Source organism: Oncorhynchus masou, chromosome 24, assembly GCF_036934945.1.
Source record: "Oncorhynchus masou masou isolate Uvic2021 chromosome 24, UVic_Omas_1.1, whole genome shotgun sequence".
In the NCBI taxonomy this organism is placed as follows: Eukaryota; Metazoa; Chordata; class Actinopteri; order Salmoniformes; family Salmonidae; genus Oncorhynchus; species Oncorhynchus masou.
In genome coordinates, this window is record NC_088235.1 from 25,394,454 (window position 1) to 25,412,086 (window position 17,633).

The 17,633-nt window shown below is 43.5% G+C and overlaps 1 protein-coding gene across 1 annotated transcript in view; it reads left to right on the plus strand.

The window, feature by feature from the left end:
- LOC135511927 (kinesin-like protein KIF19) overlaps window positions 1-17,633 on the plus strand; it is a 101,056-nt gene that overhangs the window by 66,068 nt on the left and 17,355 nt on the right. The window contains exons 7-8 of the mRNA XM_064933449.1: window positions 2,867-3,013; window positions 3,541-3,663. Coding sequence (XP_064789521.1) covers window positions 2,867-3,013; window positions 3,541-3,663 — 270 coding nt within the window. The remainder of the gene's footprint in view (window positions 1-2,866; window positions 3,014-3,540; window positions 3,664-17,633) is intronic.

Here is a 17,633-nt window from a genome sequence, read left to right on the forward strand (position 1 = left end):
ACATAGGGCCTGTACTAAATTTATCCTCTTGGTTCCTGGAAGAACATAGGGCCTGTACTAAATGTATCCTCTTGGTTCCTGGAGGATCATAGGGCCTGTACTAAAGTTATCCTCTTGGTTCCTGGAGGATCATAGGGCCTGTACTAAATGTATCCTCTTGGTTCCTGGAGGATCATAGGGCCTGTACTAAAGTTATCCTCTTGGTTCCTAGAGGAACATAGGGCCTGTACTAAAGTTATCCTCTTGGTTCCTGGAGGAACATAGGGCCTGTACTAAAGTTATCCTCTTAGTTCCTGGAGGATCATAGGGCCTGTACTAAAGTTATCCTCTTGGTTCCTGGAGGAACACAGGGCCTGTACTAAAGTTATCCTCTTGGTTCCTGGAGGATCATAGGGCCTGTACTAAATGTATCCTCTTGGTTCCTGGAGGATCATAGGGCCTGTACTAAAGCTATCCTCTTGGTTCCTAGAGGAACATAGGGCCTGTACTAAAGTTATCCTCTTGGTTCCTGGAGGAACATAGGGCCTGTACTAAAGTTATCCTCTTGGTTCCTGGAGGATCATAGGGCCTGTACTAAAGTTATCCTCTTGGTTCCTGGAGGAACACAGGGCCTGTACTAAAGTTATCCTCTTGGTTCCTAGAGGATCATAGGGCCTGTACTAAAGTTATCCTCTTGGTTCCTGGAGGATCATAGGGCCTGAAGTGAAGTTATCCTCTTGGTTCCTGGAGGAACGTAGGGCCTGTACTAAAGTTATCCTCTTGGTTCCTGGAGGATCATAGGGCCTGTACTAAAGTTATCCTCTTGGTTCCTAGAGGAACATAGGGCCTGTACTAAAGTTATCCTCTTGGTTCCTGGAGGAACATAGGGCCTGTACTAAAATTATCCTCTTGGTTCCTGGAGGAACACAGGGCCTGTACTAAAGTTATCCTCTTCGTTCCTGGAGGATCATAGGGCCTGTACTAAAGTTATCCTCTTGGTTCCTGGAGGATCATAGGGCCTGTACTAAAGTTATCCAACATTGGGGCGGCAGCGTAGCCTAGCAGTTAGAGCATTGGACTAGTAACCGAAAGGTTGCAGTATTGAATCCCGTAGCTGACAAGGTACAAAATCTGTCGTTCTGCCCCTGAACAAGGCAGTTAACCCACTGTTCCTAGGCCGTCATTGAAAATAAGAATTTGTTCTTAACTGACTTGCCTAGTTAAATAAAATAAAAACGTTGCCAGTCTTTTCACATTTGGTTTACTTAGAATTTCTCCTGAGAACTTTGAAGATTTTCTTCTCATATTCGTTGCTGTGGTTCCCTGTAGTCGTTCTACTCTAGGCAAAGTGCTTAAAAACCTATTCAGGGTCTGTGGGTCTCCCATGGGACGGTTGAGCTAACGTAGGCTAATGCGATTAGCATGAGGTTGTAAGTAACACAAAAAATCTGATATGGGCAGAAATCTTAAATTCTTGTTAATCTAACTGCACTGTCCAATTTACAGTAGCTATGACAGTGAAATAATACCATTCTATTGTTTGAGTTTTGAACTTGAAAAGTTATTAATAAACAAATCAGGCGCGTTTGGGCAGTCTTGATACAAAATTCTGAACAGAAATATAATGGTTCATTGGATCAGTAGGGAACTTTGCACATACACTATTGCCATCTAGTGGCCAAAATCTAAATTGCACCTGGGCTGGAATGACACATTATGGACTTTCTCTTGCATTTCAAAGATGATGGTACAAACAAAAAATAATCGGTTGGTTTTTTCTTTGTATTATCTTTTACTAGATCTAAAGTGTTATATTTTCCTACATTCCTTTCACATTTCCACAAATGTCCAAGTGTTTCCTTTCAAGTGGTATCAAGAATATGCATATCCTTGCTTCAGGGCCTGAGCTACAGGCAGTTAGATTTGATGAATGTTGTTCGATTAGCGTCCATATTAAAACAGCCAGACCTCATAAACACAATGGAATGTGTCCCAAATACCACCCAATTTCCAGGGCTCTGGTCAAAAGTAGTGTACTATACAGGGAATACGGTGCCATTTGGTACGCTACCATGACAAAAACATGCAATCATGCCTGAATGGAGAGAACACGTATTTACCATGGAAACTTTTAGAACATTTAACCAGCTAGGCTCTTCTATGGATGTATATCATAGCCTATAGGCCACCGGTCTCTTAAGATATAGGAGAACAGAGGGGGCTCCACTACCTCTGGGATGTTTTCTGTCAGTGAGATGTGTTTTGGTCCAAGGCTGGTAACACTTTCTATAAAGCACCTATGTAATAACATCCCTTATAATGCATTATAATACATGTATGATGTGTTGTGACATTGACAGCGTTCATAGTAACTCATAAGCGGTTATAAAAAAGCTGAGTGATGTTTTACTTGCAACTCTTCCAATGTAACTGCAGACAGAGGAAAGAAAAGGAGGGTTAGAGCCCCCTCTGCTGGTTAACATAGGCAGTATCTGTCCTGGGCTGTAACTCATCAAACCGAGACAATGGCCGTCTACTACTTTGTAGACAGACTGACTGATCTACAAATCACCTTGCATCCTAAATAACCACTCTATTAATCGTTGACCAGTCAGTCTGCTCAGTCGGTGATCAGCACAATGTATGCTCTGGAACATGTGGGGCGGCATGTTGTGGTTAGAGCGATGGGCCAGTAGCCGAAAGGTTGCTCGATTGAATGAGCTGACAAGGTAAAAAATCTGTCGTTCTGCCCCCGAATAAAGCAGTTAACCCAATTGTTTGGCCGTCATTGTAAATAAGAATTTGTTCTTAATTAACTGACTAGCCTAGTTAAATAAAGGTTAAATAAAAACATGAGACCAGATAGTAAACCTGCTTTCTCTCCCAGACACAGAACAGAGGTCAGAGGTTAAAAGAAGGGGCCCACATCAACCGCTCCCTCCTGGCTCTGGGTAACTGCATCAACGCCCTGAGTGAGAAACATGGTAACAAATATGTCAACTTCAGGGACAGCAAGCTGACGCGCTTGCTGAAGGTACAGTACCCATAGTGGTTGGAGCGTTGAGCCAGTAACCGAAAGGTTCCTGGATCGAATCCCAGAGCTGACAAGGTCAAAATGTGTTGTTCTGCCCCTAAGCAAGACAGAAAATCTACTGTTCCCCGGGCGCCGAAGATGTGGATGTCGATTATGGCAGCCCCCCACACCTCTCTGATGCAGAAGGGTTGGGTTAAATGAGGAAGACACGTTTCAGTTGAATGCATTCAGTTGTACAACTGACTAGGTTTCCCACTTTTCCCTTTCCTATCGAAGACGTGCTGTATGATTACAATACACTATACTAGTACCATACCACAACACACCACACAACATTCATCATGAATGACCACACCATAGCACACCATACCACACTACACCACACACCATATCACACCACATCATGCCACACCACACAAAACAATACAGTACAGTACTTTTTGTTGTCCTTTTCCATCATTCAGAAGGATTATTCTCCATTCCACTTGCATTCATTCACTTCCTGTTCTGATGTGCTTGATTGACAGGACTCGTTGGGAGGCAACAGTCGCACAGTGATGATAGCCCACATTAGCCCCGCCTCCCTGGCCTTCGAGGAGTCTCGCAACACGCTGAGCTACGCTGACCGTGCCAAAAGTATCCGCACACGGGTGAGTAATACACAACAAAACATTTCCCTCCTTCGCTGAGGTGTGGGACAAGAATTTTCAAATCAATCATTTTTCAAATCAATCAATCAATAATCAAACGTAATTTAAAAAGCCCTTTTACATAAACATAGTTATCAATGTGCTTTACAGTAACCCACCCTAGACCCCCGAGATCAACTTAAAAGATTCCGTTATCTCTGCAGCATAACAGTTATAACGACGCTGTCAATATTAGGCTTAATAGATTGTCAGCTGGGTTCCTTCTTGATGAATGTGTTCTACCACATCATGTTGTTACAGTGTTATAAGACAGTTCTCTCGCTCCAGGTGAAGAGGAACCTGCTGAATGTGTTCTACCACATCATGTTGTTACAGTGTTATAAGACAGTTCTCTCTCTCCAGGTGAAGAGGAACCTGCTGAACGTGTTCTACCACATCATGTTGTTACAGTGTTATAAGACAGTTCTCTCTCTCCAGCTGAAGAGGAACCTGCTGAATGTGTTCTACCACATCATGCTGTTACAGTGTTATAAGACAGTTCTCTCTCTCCAGGTGAAGAGGAACCTGCTGAACGTGTTCTACCACATCATGTTGTTACAGTGTTATAAGACAGTTCTCTCTCCAGGTGAAGAGGAACCTGCTGAACGTGTTCTACCACATCATGTTGTTACAGTGTTATAAGACAGTTCTCTCTCTCCAGGTGAAGAGGAACCTGCTGAACGTGTCCTACCACATCATGTTGTTACAGTGTTATAAGACAGTTCTCTCTCTCCAGGTGAAGAGGAACCTGCTGAACGTGTTCTACCACATCATGTTGTTACAGTGTTATAAGACTGTTCTCTCTCTCCAGGTGAAGAGGAACCTGCTGAACGTGTTCTACCACATCATGTTGTTACAGTGTTATAAGACAGTTCTCTCTCTCCAGGTGAAGAGGAACCTGCTGAACGTGTTCTACCACATCATGTTGTTACAGTGTTATAAGACAGTTCTCTCTCTCCAGGTGAAGAGGAACCTGCTGAACGTGTTCTACCACATCATGCTGTTACAGTGTTATAAGACAGTTTTCTCTCTCCAGGTGAAGAGGAACCTGCTGAACGTGTTCTACCACATCATGTTGTTACAGTGTTATAAGACAGTTCTCTCTCCAGATGAAGAGGAATCTGCTGAACGTGTTCTACCACATCATGCTGTTACAGTGTTATAAGACAGTTTTCTCTCTCCAGGTGAAGAGGAACCTGCTGAACGTGTTCTACCACATCATGCTGTTACAGTGTTATAAGACAGTTCTCTCTCTCCAGGTGAAGAGGAACCTGCTGAACGTGTTCTACCACATCATGTTGTTACAGTGTTATAAGACAGTTCTCTCTCTCTCCAGGTAAAGAGGAACCTGCTGAATGTGTTCTACCACATCATGTTGTTACAGTGTTATAAGACAGTTCTCTCTCTAGGTGAAGAGGAACCTGCTGAACATGTTCTACCACATCATGTTGTTACAGTGTTATAAGACAGTTCTCTCGCTCCAGGTGAAGAGGAACCTGCTGAACGTGTTCTACCACATCATGTTGTTACAGTGTTATAAGACAGTTCTCTCTCTCTCCAGGTGAAGAGGAACCTGCTGAACGTGTTCTACCACATCATGTTACAGTGTTATAAGACAGTTCTCTCTCTCTCCAGGTGAAGAGGAACCTGCTGAACGTGTTCTACCACATCATGTTACAGTGTTATAAGACAGTTCTCTCGCTCCAGGTGAAGAGGAACCTGCTGAACGTGTTCTACCACATCATGTTGTTACAGTGTTATAAGACAGTTCTCTCTTTCCAGGTGAAGAGGAACCTGCTGAATGTGTTCTACCATATCATGTTGTTACAGTGTTATAAGACAGTTCTCTCTCTCCAGTTGAAGAGGAACCTGCTGAACGTGTTCTACCACATCATGTTGTAACAATGTAATAAGACAGTTCTCTCTCTCCAGGTGAAGAGGAACCTGCTGAACGTGTTCTACCATGTCATGTTGTTACATTGTTATAAGACAGTTCTCTCACCAGGTGAATAGGAACCTGCTGAACGTGTTCTACCACGTCATGTTGTTACAGTGTTATAAGACAGTTCTCTCTCTCCAGGTGAAGAGGAACCTGCTGAACGTGTTCTACCACATCATGTTGTTACAGTGTTATAAGACAGTTCTCTCTCCAGGTGAAGAGGAACCTGCTGAACGTGTTCTACCACATCATGTTGTTACAGTGTTATAAGACAGTTCTCTCTCTCCAGGTGAAGAGGAACCTGCTGAATGTGTTCTACCACATCATGTTGTTACAGTGTTATAAGACAGTTCTCTCTCTCCAGGTGAAGAGGAACCTGCTGAACGTGTTCTACCACATCATGTTGTTACATTGTTATAAGACAGTTCTCTCTCTCTAGGTGAAGAGGAACCTGCTGAACGTGTTCTACCACATCATGTTGTTACAGTGTTATAAGACAGTTCTCTCTCTCCAGGTGAAGAGGAACCTGCTGAATGTGTTCTACCACATCATGTTGTTACAGTGTTATAAGACAGTTCTCTCTCTCCAGCTGAAGAGGAACCTGCTGAATGTGTTCTACCACATCATGCTGTTACAGTGTTATAAGACAGTTCTCTCTCTCTCCAGGTGAAGAGGAACCTGCTGAACGTGTTCTACCACATCATGTTGTTACAGTGTTATAAGACAGTTCTCTCTCTCCAGGTGAAGAGGAACCTGCTGAACGTGTTCTACCACATCATGTTGTTACAGTGTTATAAGACAGTTCTCTCTCTCCAGGTGAAGAGGAACCTGCTGAACGTGTTCTACCACATCATGCTGTTACAGTGTTATAAGACAGTTCTCTCTCCAGGTGAAGAGGAACCTGCTGAACGTGTTCTACCACATCATGTTGTTACAGTGTTATAAGACAGTTCTCTCTCCAAGTTGAAGAGGAACCTGCTGAACGTGTTCTACCACATCTTGTTGTTACAGTGTTATAAGACAGTTCTCTCTCTCCAGGTGAAGAGGAACCTGCTGAACGTGTTCTACCACATCATGTTGTTACAGTGTTATAAGACAGTTCTCTCGCTCCAGGTGAAGAGGAACCTGCTGAACGTGTTCTACCACATCATGCTGTTACAGTGTTATAAGACAGTCTCTCTCTCTCCAGGTAAAGAGGAACCTGCTGAATGTGTTCTACCACATCATGTTGTTACAGTGTTATAAGACAGTTCTCTCTCTGGGTGAAGAGGAACCTGCTGAACATGTTCTACCACATCATGTTGTTACAGTGTTATAAGACAGTTCTCTCGCTCCAGGTGAAGAGGAACCTGCTGAACGTGTTCTACCACATCATGTTGTTACAGTGTTATAAGACAGTTCTCTCTCTCCAGGTGAAGAGGAACCTGCTGAACGTGTTCTACCACATCATGTTACAGTGTTATAAGACAGTTCTCTCTCTCTCCAGGTGAAGAGGAACCTGCTGAACGTGTTCTACCACATCATGTTGTTACAGTGTTATAAGACAGTTCTCTCGCTCCAGGTGAAGAGGAACCTCGCTGAACGTGTTCTACCACATCATGTTGTTACAGTGTTATAAGACAGTTCTCTCTTTCCAGGTGAATAGGAACCTGCTGAATGTGTTCTACCATATCATGTTGTTACAGTGTTATAAGACAGTTCTCTCTCTCCAGTTGAAGAGGAACCTGCTGAACGTGTTCTACCACATCATGTTGTTACAGTGTTATAAGACAGTTCTCTCTCTCCAGGTGAAGAGGAACCTGCTGAACGTGTTCTACCACGTCATGTTGTTACAGTGTTATAAGACAGTTCTCTCTCTCCAGGTGAAGAGGAACCTGCTGAACGTGTTCTACCACATCATGTTGTTACAGTGTTATAAGACAGTTCTCTCTCTCCAGGTGAAGAGGAACCTGCTGAACGTGTTCTACCACATCATGTTGTTACAGTGTTATAAGACAGTTCTCTCTCTCCAGGTGAAGAGGAACCTGCTGAATGTGTTCTACCACATCATGTTGTTACAGTGTTATAAGACAGTTCTCTCTCTCCAGGTGAAGAGGAACCTGCTGAACGTGTTCTACCACATCATGTTGTTACAGTGTTATAAGACAGTTCTCTCTCTCCAGGTGAAGAGGAACCTGCTGAACGTGTTCTACCACGTCATGTTGTTACAGTGTTATAAGACAGTTCTCTCTCTCCAGGTGAAGAGGAACCTGCTGAACGTGTTCTACCACATCATGTTGTTACAGTGTTATAAGACAGTTCTCCCTCTCCAGGTGAAGAGGAACCTGCTGAATGTGTTCTACCACATCATGTTGTTACAGTGTTATAAGACAGTTCTCTCTCTCCAGGTGAAGAGGAACCTGCTGAATGTGTTCTACCACATTATATTGTTACAGTGTTATAAGACAGTTCTCTCTCTCCAGGTGAACAGGAACCTGCTGAACGTGTTCTACCACATCATTCTGTTACAGTGTTATAAGACAGTTCTCTCTCTCCAGGTGAATAGGAACCTGCTGAACGTGTTCTACCACATCATGTTGTTACAGTGTTATAAGACAGTTCTCTCTCTCCAGGTGAAGAGGAACCTGCTGAACGTGTTCTACCACATCATGCTGTTACAGTGTTATAAGACAGTTCTCTCTCTCTCCAGGTGAAGAGGAACCTGCTGAATGTGTTCTACCACATCATGTTGTTACAGTGTTATAAGACAGTTCTCTCTCTCCAGGTGAAGAGGAACCTGCTGAACGTGTTCTACCACATCATGTTGTTACAGTGTTATAAGACAGTTTTCTCTCTCCAGGTGAAGAGGAACCTGCTGAACGTGTTCTACCACATCATGTTGTTACAGTGTTGTAAGACAGTTCTCTCTCTCCAGGTGAATAGGAACCTGCTGAACGTGTTCTACCACATCATGTTGTTACAGTGTTATAAGACAGTTCTCTCTCTCCAGGTGAAGAGGAACCTGCTGAACGTGTTCTACCACATCATGCTGTTACAGTGTTATAAGACAGTTCTCTCTCTCTCCAGGTGAAGAGGAACCTGCTGAATGTGTTCTACCACATCATGTTGTTACAGTGTTATAAGACAGTTCTCTCTCTCCAGGTGAAGAGGAACCTGCTGAACGTGTTCTACCACATCATGTTGTTACAGTGTTATAAGACAGTTCTCTCTCTCCAGGTGAAGAGGAACCTGCTGAACGTGTTCTACCACATCATGTTGTTACAGTGTTATAAGACAGTTCTCTCTCTCCAGGTGAAGAAGAACCTGCTGAATGTGTTCTACCACATCATGTTGTTACAGTGTTATAAGACAGTTCTCTCTCCAGGTGAAGAGGAACCTGCTGAACGTGTTCTACCACATCATGTTGTTACAGTGTTATAAGACAGTTCTCTCTCTCCAGGTGAAGAGGAACCTGCTGAATGTGTTCTACCACATCATGTTGTTACAGTGTTATAAGACAGTTTCTCTCTCCAGGTGAAGAGGAACCTGCTGAACGTGTTCTACCACATCATGTTGTTACAGTGTTATAAGACAGTTCTCTCTCTCCAGGTGAAGAGGAACCTGCTGAACGTGTTCTACCACGTCATGTTGTTACAGTGTTATAAGACAGTTCTCTCTCTCCAGGTGAAGAGGAACCTGCTGAACGTGTTCTACCACATCATGTTGTTACAGTGTTATAAGACAGTTCTCCCTCTCCAGGTGAAGAGGAACCTGCTGAATGTGTTCTACCACATCATGTTGTTACAGTGTTATAAGACAGTTCTCTCTCTCCAGGTGAAGAGGAACCTGCTGAATGTGTTCTACCACATTATGTTGTTACAGTGTTATAAGACAGTTCTCTCTCTCCAGGTGAACAGGAACCTGCTGAACGTGTTCTACCACATCATTCTGTTACAGTGTTATAAGACAGTTCTCTCTCTCCAGGTGAATAGGAACCTGCTGAACGTGTTCTACCACATCATGTTGTTACAGTGTTATAAGACAGTTCTCTCTCTCCAGGTGAAGAGGAACCTGCTGAACGTGTTCTACCACATCATGCTGTTACAGTGTTATAAGACAGTTCTCTCTCTCTCCAGGTGAAGAGGAACCTGCTGAATGTGTTCTACCACATCATGTTGTTACAGTGTTATAAGACAGTTCTCTCTCTCCAGGTGAAGAGGAACCTGCTGAACGTGTTCTACCACATCATGTTGTTACAGTGTTATAAGACAGTTTTCTCTCTCCAGGTGAAGAGGAACCTGCTGAACGTGTTCTACCACATCATGTTGTTACAGTGTTGTAAGACAGTTCTCTCTCTACAGGTGAATAGGAACCTGCTGAACGTGTTCTACCACATCATGTTGTTACAGTGTTATAAGACAGTTCTCTCTCTCCAGGTGAAGAGGAACCTGCTGAACGTGTTCTACCACATCATGCTGTTACAGTGTTATAAGACAGTTCTCTCTCTCCAGGTGAAGAGGAACCTGCTGAATGTGTTCTACCACATCATGTTGTTACAGTGTTATAAGACAGTTCTCTCTCTCCAGGTGAAGAGGAACCTGCTGAACGTGTTCTACCACATCATGTTGTTACAGTGTTATAAGACAGTTCTCTCTCTCCAGGTGAAGAAGAACCTGCTGAATGTGTTCTACCACATCATGTTGTTACAGTGTTATAAGACAGTTCTCTCTCCAGGTGAAGAGGAACCTGCTGAACGTGTTCTACCACATCATGTTGTTACAGTGTTATAAGACAGTTTCTCTCTCTCCAGGTGAAGAGGAACCTGCTGAACGTGTTCTACCATGTCATGTTGTTACATTGTTATAAGACAGTTCTCTCACCAGGTGAAGAGGAACATGCTGAACGTGTTCTACTACGTCATGTTGTTACAGTGTTATAAGACAGTTCTCTCTCTCTCCAGGTGAAGATGAACCTGCTGAACGTGTTCTACCACATCATGCTGTTACAGTGTTATAAGACAGTTCTCTCTCTCTCCAGGTGAAGAGGAACCTGCTGAACGTGTTCTACCACGTCATGTTGTTACAGTGTTATAAGACAGTTCTCTCTCTCCAGGTGAAGAGGAACCTGCTGAACGTGTTCTACCACATCATGTTGTTACAGTGTTATAAGACAGTTCTCTCTCCAGGTGAAGAGGAACCTGCTGAACGTGTTCTACCACATCATGTTGTTACAGTGTTATAAGACAGTTCTCTCTCTCCAGGTGAAGAGGAACCTGCTGAATGTGTTCTACCACATCATGTTGTTACAGTGTTATAAGACAGTTCTCTCTCTCCAGGTGAAGAGGAACCTGCTGAACGTGTTCTACCACATCATGTTGTTACATTGTTATAAGACAGTTCTCTCTCTCTAGGTGAAGAGGAACCTGCTGAACGTGTTCTACCACATCATGTTGTTACAGTGTTATAAGACAGTTCTCTCTCTCTCCAGGTGAAGAGGAACCTGCTGAATGTGTTCTACCACATCATGTTGTTACAGTGTTATAAGACAGTTCTCTCTCTCCAGCTGAAGAGGAACCTGCTGAATGTGTTCTACCACATCATGCTGTTACAGTGTTATAAGACAGTTCTCTCTCTCTCCAGGTGAAGAGGAACCTGCTGAACGTGTTCTACCACATCATGTTGTTACAGTGTTATAAGACAGTTCTCTCTCTCCAGGTGAAGAGGAACCTGCTGAACGTGTTCTACCACATCATGTTGTTACAGTGTTATAAGACAGTTCTCTCTCTCCAGGTGAAGAGGAACCTGCTGAACGTGTTCTACCACATCATGCTGTTACAGTGTTATAAGACAGTTCTCTCTCCAGGTGAAGAGGAACCTGCTGAACGTGTTCTACCACATCATGTTGTTACAGTGTTATAAGACAGTTCTCTCTCCAAGTTGAAGAGGAACCTGCTGAACGTGTTCTACCACATCTTGTTGTTACAGTGTTATAAGACAGTTCTCTCTCTCCAGGTGAAGAGGAACCTGCTGAACGTGTTCTACCACATCATGTTGTTACAGTGTTATAAGACAGTTCTCTCGCTCCAGGTGAAGAGGAACCTGCTGAACGTGTTCTACCACATCATGCTGTTACAGTGTTATAAGACAGTTCTCTCTCTCTCCAGGTAAAGAGGAACCTGCTGAATGTGTTCTACCACATCATGTTGTTACAGTGTTATAAGACAGTTCTCTCTCTGGGTGAAGAGGAACCTGCTGAACATGTTCTACCACATCATGTTGTTACAGTGTTATAAGACAGTTCTCTCGCTCCAGGTGAAGAGGAACCTGCTGAACGTGTTCTACCACATCATGTTGTTACAGTGTTATAAGACAGTTCTCTCTCTCTCCAGGTGAAGAGGAACCTGCTGAACGTGTTCTACCACATCATGTTACAGTGTTATAAGACAGTTCTCTCTCTCTCCAGGTGAAGAGGAACCTGCTGAACGTGTTCTACCACATCATGTTGTTACAGTGTTATAAGACAGTTCTCTCGCTCCAGGTGAAGAGGAACCTCGCTGAACGTGTTCTACCACATCATGTTGTTACAGTGTTATAAGACAGTTCTCTCTTTCCAGGTGAATAGGAACCTGCTGAATGTGTTCTACCATATCATGTTGTTACAGTGTTATAAGACAGTTCTCTCTCTCCAGTTGAAGAGGAACCTGCTGAACGTGTTCTACCACATCATGTTGTTACAGTGTTATAAGACAGTTCTCTCTCTCCAGGTGAAGAGGAACCTGCTGAACGTGTTCTACCACGTCATGTTGTTACAGTGTTATAAGACAGTTCTCTCTCTCCAGGTGAAGAGGAACCTGCTGAACGTGTTCTACCACATCATGTTGTTACAGTGTTATAAGACAGTTCTCTCTCTCCAGGTGAAGAGGAACCTGCTGAACGTGTTCTACCACATCATGTTGTTACAGTGTTATAAGACAGTTCTCTCTCTCCAGGTGAAGAGGAACCTGCTGAATGTGTTCTACCACATCATGTTGTTACAGTGTTATAAGACAGTTCTCTCTCTCCAGGTGAAGAGGAACCTGCTGAACGTGTTCTACCACATCATGTTGTTACAGTGTTATAAGACAGTTCTCTCTCTCCAGGTGAAGAGGAACCTGCTGAACGTGTTCTACCACGTCATGTTGTTACAGTGTTATAAGACAGTTCTCTCTCTCCAGGTGAAGAGGAACCTGCTGAACGTGTTCTACCACATCATGTTGTTACAGTGTTATAAGACAGTTCTCCCTCTCCAGGTGAAGAGGAACCTGCTGAATGTGTTCTACCACATCATGTTGTTACAGTGTTATAAGACAGTTCTCTCTCTCCAGGTGAAGAGGAACCTGCTGAATGTGTTCTACCACATTATGTTGTTACAGTGTTATAAGACAGTTCTCTCTCTCCAGGTGAACAGGAACCTGCTGAACGTGTTCTACCACATCATTCTGTTACAGTGTTATAAGACAGTTCTCTCTCTCCAGGTGAATAGGAAACTGCTGAACGTGTTCTACCACATCATGTTGTTACAGTGTTATAAGACAGTTCTCTCTCTCCAGGTGAAGAGGAACCTGCTGAACGTGTTCTACCACATCATGCTGTTACAGTGTTATAAGACAGTTCTCTCTCTCTCCAGGTGAAGAGGAACCTGCTGAATGTGTTCTACCACATCATGTTGTTACAGTGTTATAAGACAGTTCTCTCTCTCCAGGTGAAGAGGAACCTGCTGAACGTGTTCTACCACATCATGTTGTTACAGTGTTATAAGACAGTTTTCTCTCTCCAGGTGAAGAGGAACCTGCTGAACGTGTTCTACCACATCATGTTGTTACAGTGTTGTAAGACAGTTCTCTCTCTCCAGGTGAATAGGAACCTGCTGAACGTGTTCTACCACATCATGTTGTTACAGTGTTATAAGACAGTTCTCTCTCTCTCCAGGTGAAGAGGAACCTGCTGAACGTGTTCTACCATGTCATGTTGTTACATTGTTATAAGACAGTTCTCTCACCAGGTGAAGAGGAACCTGCTGAACGTGTTCTACTACGTCATGTTGTTACAGTGTTATAAGACAGTTCTCTCTCTCTCCAGGTGAAGATGAACCTGCTGAACGTGTTCTACCACATCATGCTGTTACAGTGTTATAAGACAGTTCTCTCTCTCTCCAGGTGAAGAGGAACCTGCTGAACGTGTTCTACCACATCATGTTGTTTCAGTGTTATAAGACAGTTCTCTCTCTCCAGGTGAAGAGGAACCTTCTGAACGTGTTCTATCACATCATGCTGTTACAGTGTTATAAGACAGTTCTCTCTCTCCAGGTGAAGAGGAACCTGCTGAACGTGTTCTACCACATCATGTTGTTACAGTGTTATAAGACAGTTCTCTCTCTCCAGGTGAAGAGGAACCTGCTGAACGTGTTCTACCACATCATGCTGTTACAGTGTTATAAGACAGTTCTCTCTCTCCAGGTAAAGAGGAACCTGCTGAATGTGTTCTACCACATCATGTTGTTACAGTGTTATAAGACAGTTCTCTCTCTGGGTGAAGAGGAACCTGCTGAACATGTTCTACCACATCATGTTGTTACAGTGTTATAAGACAGTTCTCTCGCTCCAGGTGAAGAGGAACCTGCTGAACGTGTTCTACCACATCATGTTGTTACAGTGTTATAAGACAGTTCTCTCTCTCTCCAGGTGAAGAGGAACCTGCTGAACGTGTTCTACCACATCATGTTACAGTGTTATAAGACAGTTCTCTCTCTCCAGGTGAAGAGGAACCTGCTGAACGTGTTCTACCACATCATGTTGTTACAGTGTTATAAGACAGTTCTCTCGCTCCAGGTGAAGAGGAACCTCGCTGAACGTGTTCTACCACATCATGTTGTTACAGTGTTATAAGACAGTTCTCTCTTTCCAGGTGAATAGGAACCTGCTGAATGTGTTCTACCATATCATGTTGTTACAGTGTTATAAGACAGTTCTCTCTCTCCAGTTGAAGAGGAACCTGCTGAACGTGTTCTACCACATCATGTTGTTACAGTGTTATAAGACAGTTCTCTCTCTCCAGGTGAAGAGGAACCTGCTGAACGTGTTCTACCACGTCATGTTGTTACAGTGTTATAAGACAGTTCTCTCTCTCCAGGTGAAGAGGAACCTGCTGAACGTGTTCTACCACATCATGTTGTTACAGTGTTATAAGACAGTTCTCTCTCTCCAGGTGAAGAGGAACCTGCTGAACGTGTTCTACCACATCATGTTGTTACAGTGTTATAAGACAGTTCTCTCTCTCCAGGTGAAGAGGAACCTGCTGAATGTGTTCTACCACATCATGTTGTTACAGTGTTATAAGACAGTTCTCTCTCTCCAGGTGAAGAGGAACCTGCTGAACGTGTTCTACCACATCATGTTGTTACAGTGTTATAAGACAGTTCTCTCTCTCCAGGTGAAGAGGAACCTGCTGAACGTGTTCTACCACGTCATGTTGTTACAGTGTTATAAGACAGTTCTCTCTCTCCAGGTGAAGAGGAACCTGCTGAACGTGTTCTACCACATCATGTTGTTACAGTGTTATAAGACAGTTCTCCCTCTCCAGGTGAAGAGGAACCTGCTGAATGTGTTCTACCACATCATGTTGTTACAGTGTTATAAGACAGTTCTCTCTCTCCAGGTGAAGAGGAACCTGCTGAATGTGTTCTACCACATTATGTTGTTACAGTGTTATAAGACAGTTCTCTCTCTCCAGGTGAACAGGAACCTGCTGAACGTGTTCTACCACATCATTCTGTTACAGTGTTATAAGACAGTTCTCTCTCTCCAGGTGAATAGGAAACTGCTGAACGTGTTCTACCACATCATGTTGTTACAGTGTTATAAGACAGTTCTCTCTCTCCAGGTGAAGAGGAACCTGCTGAACGTGTTCTACCACATCATGCTGTTACAGTGTTATAAGACAGTTCTCTCTCTCTCCAGGTGAAGAGGAACCTGCTGAATGTGTTCTACCACATCATGTTGTTACAGTGTTATAAGACAGTTCTCTCTCTCCAGGTGAAGAGGAACCTGCTGAACGTGTTCTACCACATCATGTTGTTACAGTGTTATAAGACAGTTTTCTCTCTCCAGGTGAAGAGGAACCTGCTGAACGTGTTCTACCACATCATGTTGTTACAGTGTTGTAAGACAGTTCTCTCTCTCCAGGTGAATAGGAACCTGCTGAACGTGTTCTACCACATCATGTTGTTACAGTGTTATAAGACAGTTCTCTCTCTCTCCAGGTGAAGAGGAACCTGCTGAACGTGTTCTACCATGTCATGTTGTTACATTGTTATAAGACAGTTCTCTCACCAGGTGAAGAGGAACCTGCTGAACGTGTTCTACTACGTCATGTTGTTACAGTGTTATAAGACAGTTCTCTCTCTCTCCAGGTGAAGATGAACCTGCTGAACGTGTTCTACCACATCATGCTGTTACAGTGTTATAAGACAGTTCTCTCTCTCTCCAGGTGAAGAGGAACCTGCTGAACGTGTTCTACCACATCATGTTGTTTCAGTGTTATAAGACAGTTCTCTCTCTCCAGGTGAAGAGGAACCTTCTGAACGTGTTCTATCACATCATGCTGTTACAGTGTTATAAGACAGTTCTCTCTCTCCAGGTGAAGAGGAACCTGCTGAACGTGTTCTACCACATCATGTTGTTACAGTGTTATAAGACAGTTCTCTCTCTCCAGGTGAAGAGGAACCTGCTGAACGTGTTCTACCACATCATGTTGTAACAGTGTTATAAGACAGTTCTCTCTCTCCAGGTGAAGAGGAACCTGCTGAACGTGTTCTACCATGTCATGTTGTTACATTGTTATAAGACAGTTCTCTCACCAGGTGAAGAGGAACCTGCTGAACGTGTTCTACTACGTCATGTTGTTACAGTGTTATAAGACAGTTCTCTCTCTCCAGGTGAAGAGGAACCTGCTGAATGTGTTCTACCACATCATGTTGTTACAGTGTTATAAGACAGTTCTCTCTCTAGGTGAAGAGGAACCTGCTGAATGTGTTCTACCACATCATGTTGTTACAGTGTTATAAGACAGTTCTCTCTCTCTCCAGGTGAAGAGGAACCTGCTGAACGTGTTCTACCACATCATGCTGTTACAGTGTTATAAGACAGTTCTCTCTCTCTCCAGGTGAAGAGGAACCTGCTGAATGTGTTCTACCACATCATGTTGTTACAGTGTTATAAGACAGTTCTCTCTCCAGGTGAAGAGGAACCTGCTGAACGTGTTCTACCACATCATGTTGTTACAGTGTTATAAGACAGTTCTCTCTCTCCAGGTGAAGAGGAACCTGCTGAACGTGTTCTACCACGTCATGTTGTTACAGTGTTATAAGACAGTTCTCTCTCTCCAGGTGAAGAGGAACCTGCTGAACGTGTTCTACCACATCATGTTGTTACAGTGTTATAAGACAGTTCTCTCTCTCCAGGTGAAGAGGAACCTGCTGAACGTGTTCTACCACATCATGTTGTTACAGTGTTATAAGACAGTTCTCTCTCTCCAGGTGAAGAGGAACCTGCTGAATGTGTTCTACCACATCATGTTGTTACAGTGTTATAAGACAGTTCTCTCTCTCCAGGTGAAGAGGAACCTGCTGAACGTGTTCTACCACATCATGCTGTTACAGTGTTATAAGACAGTTCTCTCTCTCCAGGTGAAGAGGAACCTGCTGAACGTGTTCTACCACATCATGCTGTTACAGTGTTATAAGACAGTTCTCTCTCTCTCCAGGTGAAGAGGAAGGAACCTGCTGAATGTGTTCTACCACATCATGTTGTTACAGTGTTATAAGACAGTTCTCTCTCTCCAGGTGAAGAGGAACCTGCTGAACGTGTTCTACCACATCATGTTGTTACAGTGTTATAAGACAGTTCTCTCTCTCCAGGTGAAGAGGAACCTGCTGAACGTGTTCTACCACATCATGTTGTTACAGTGTTATAAGACAG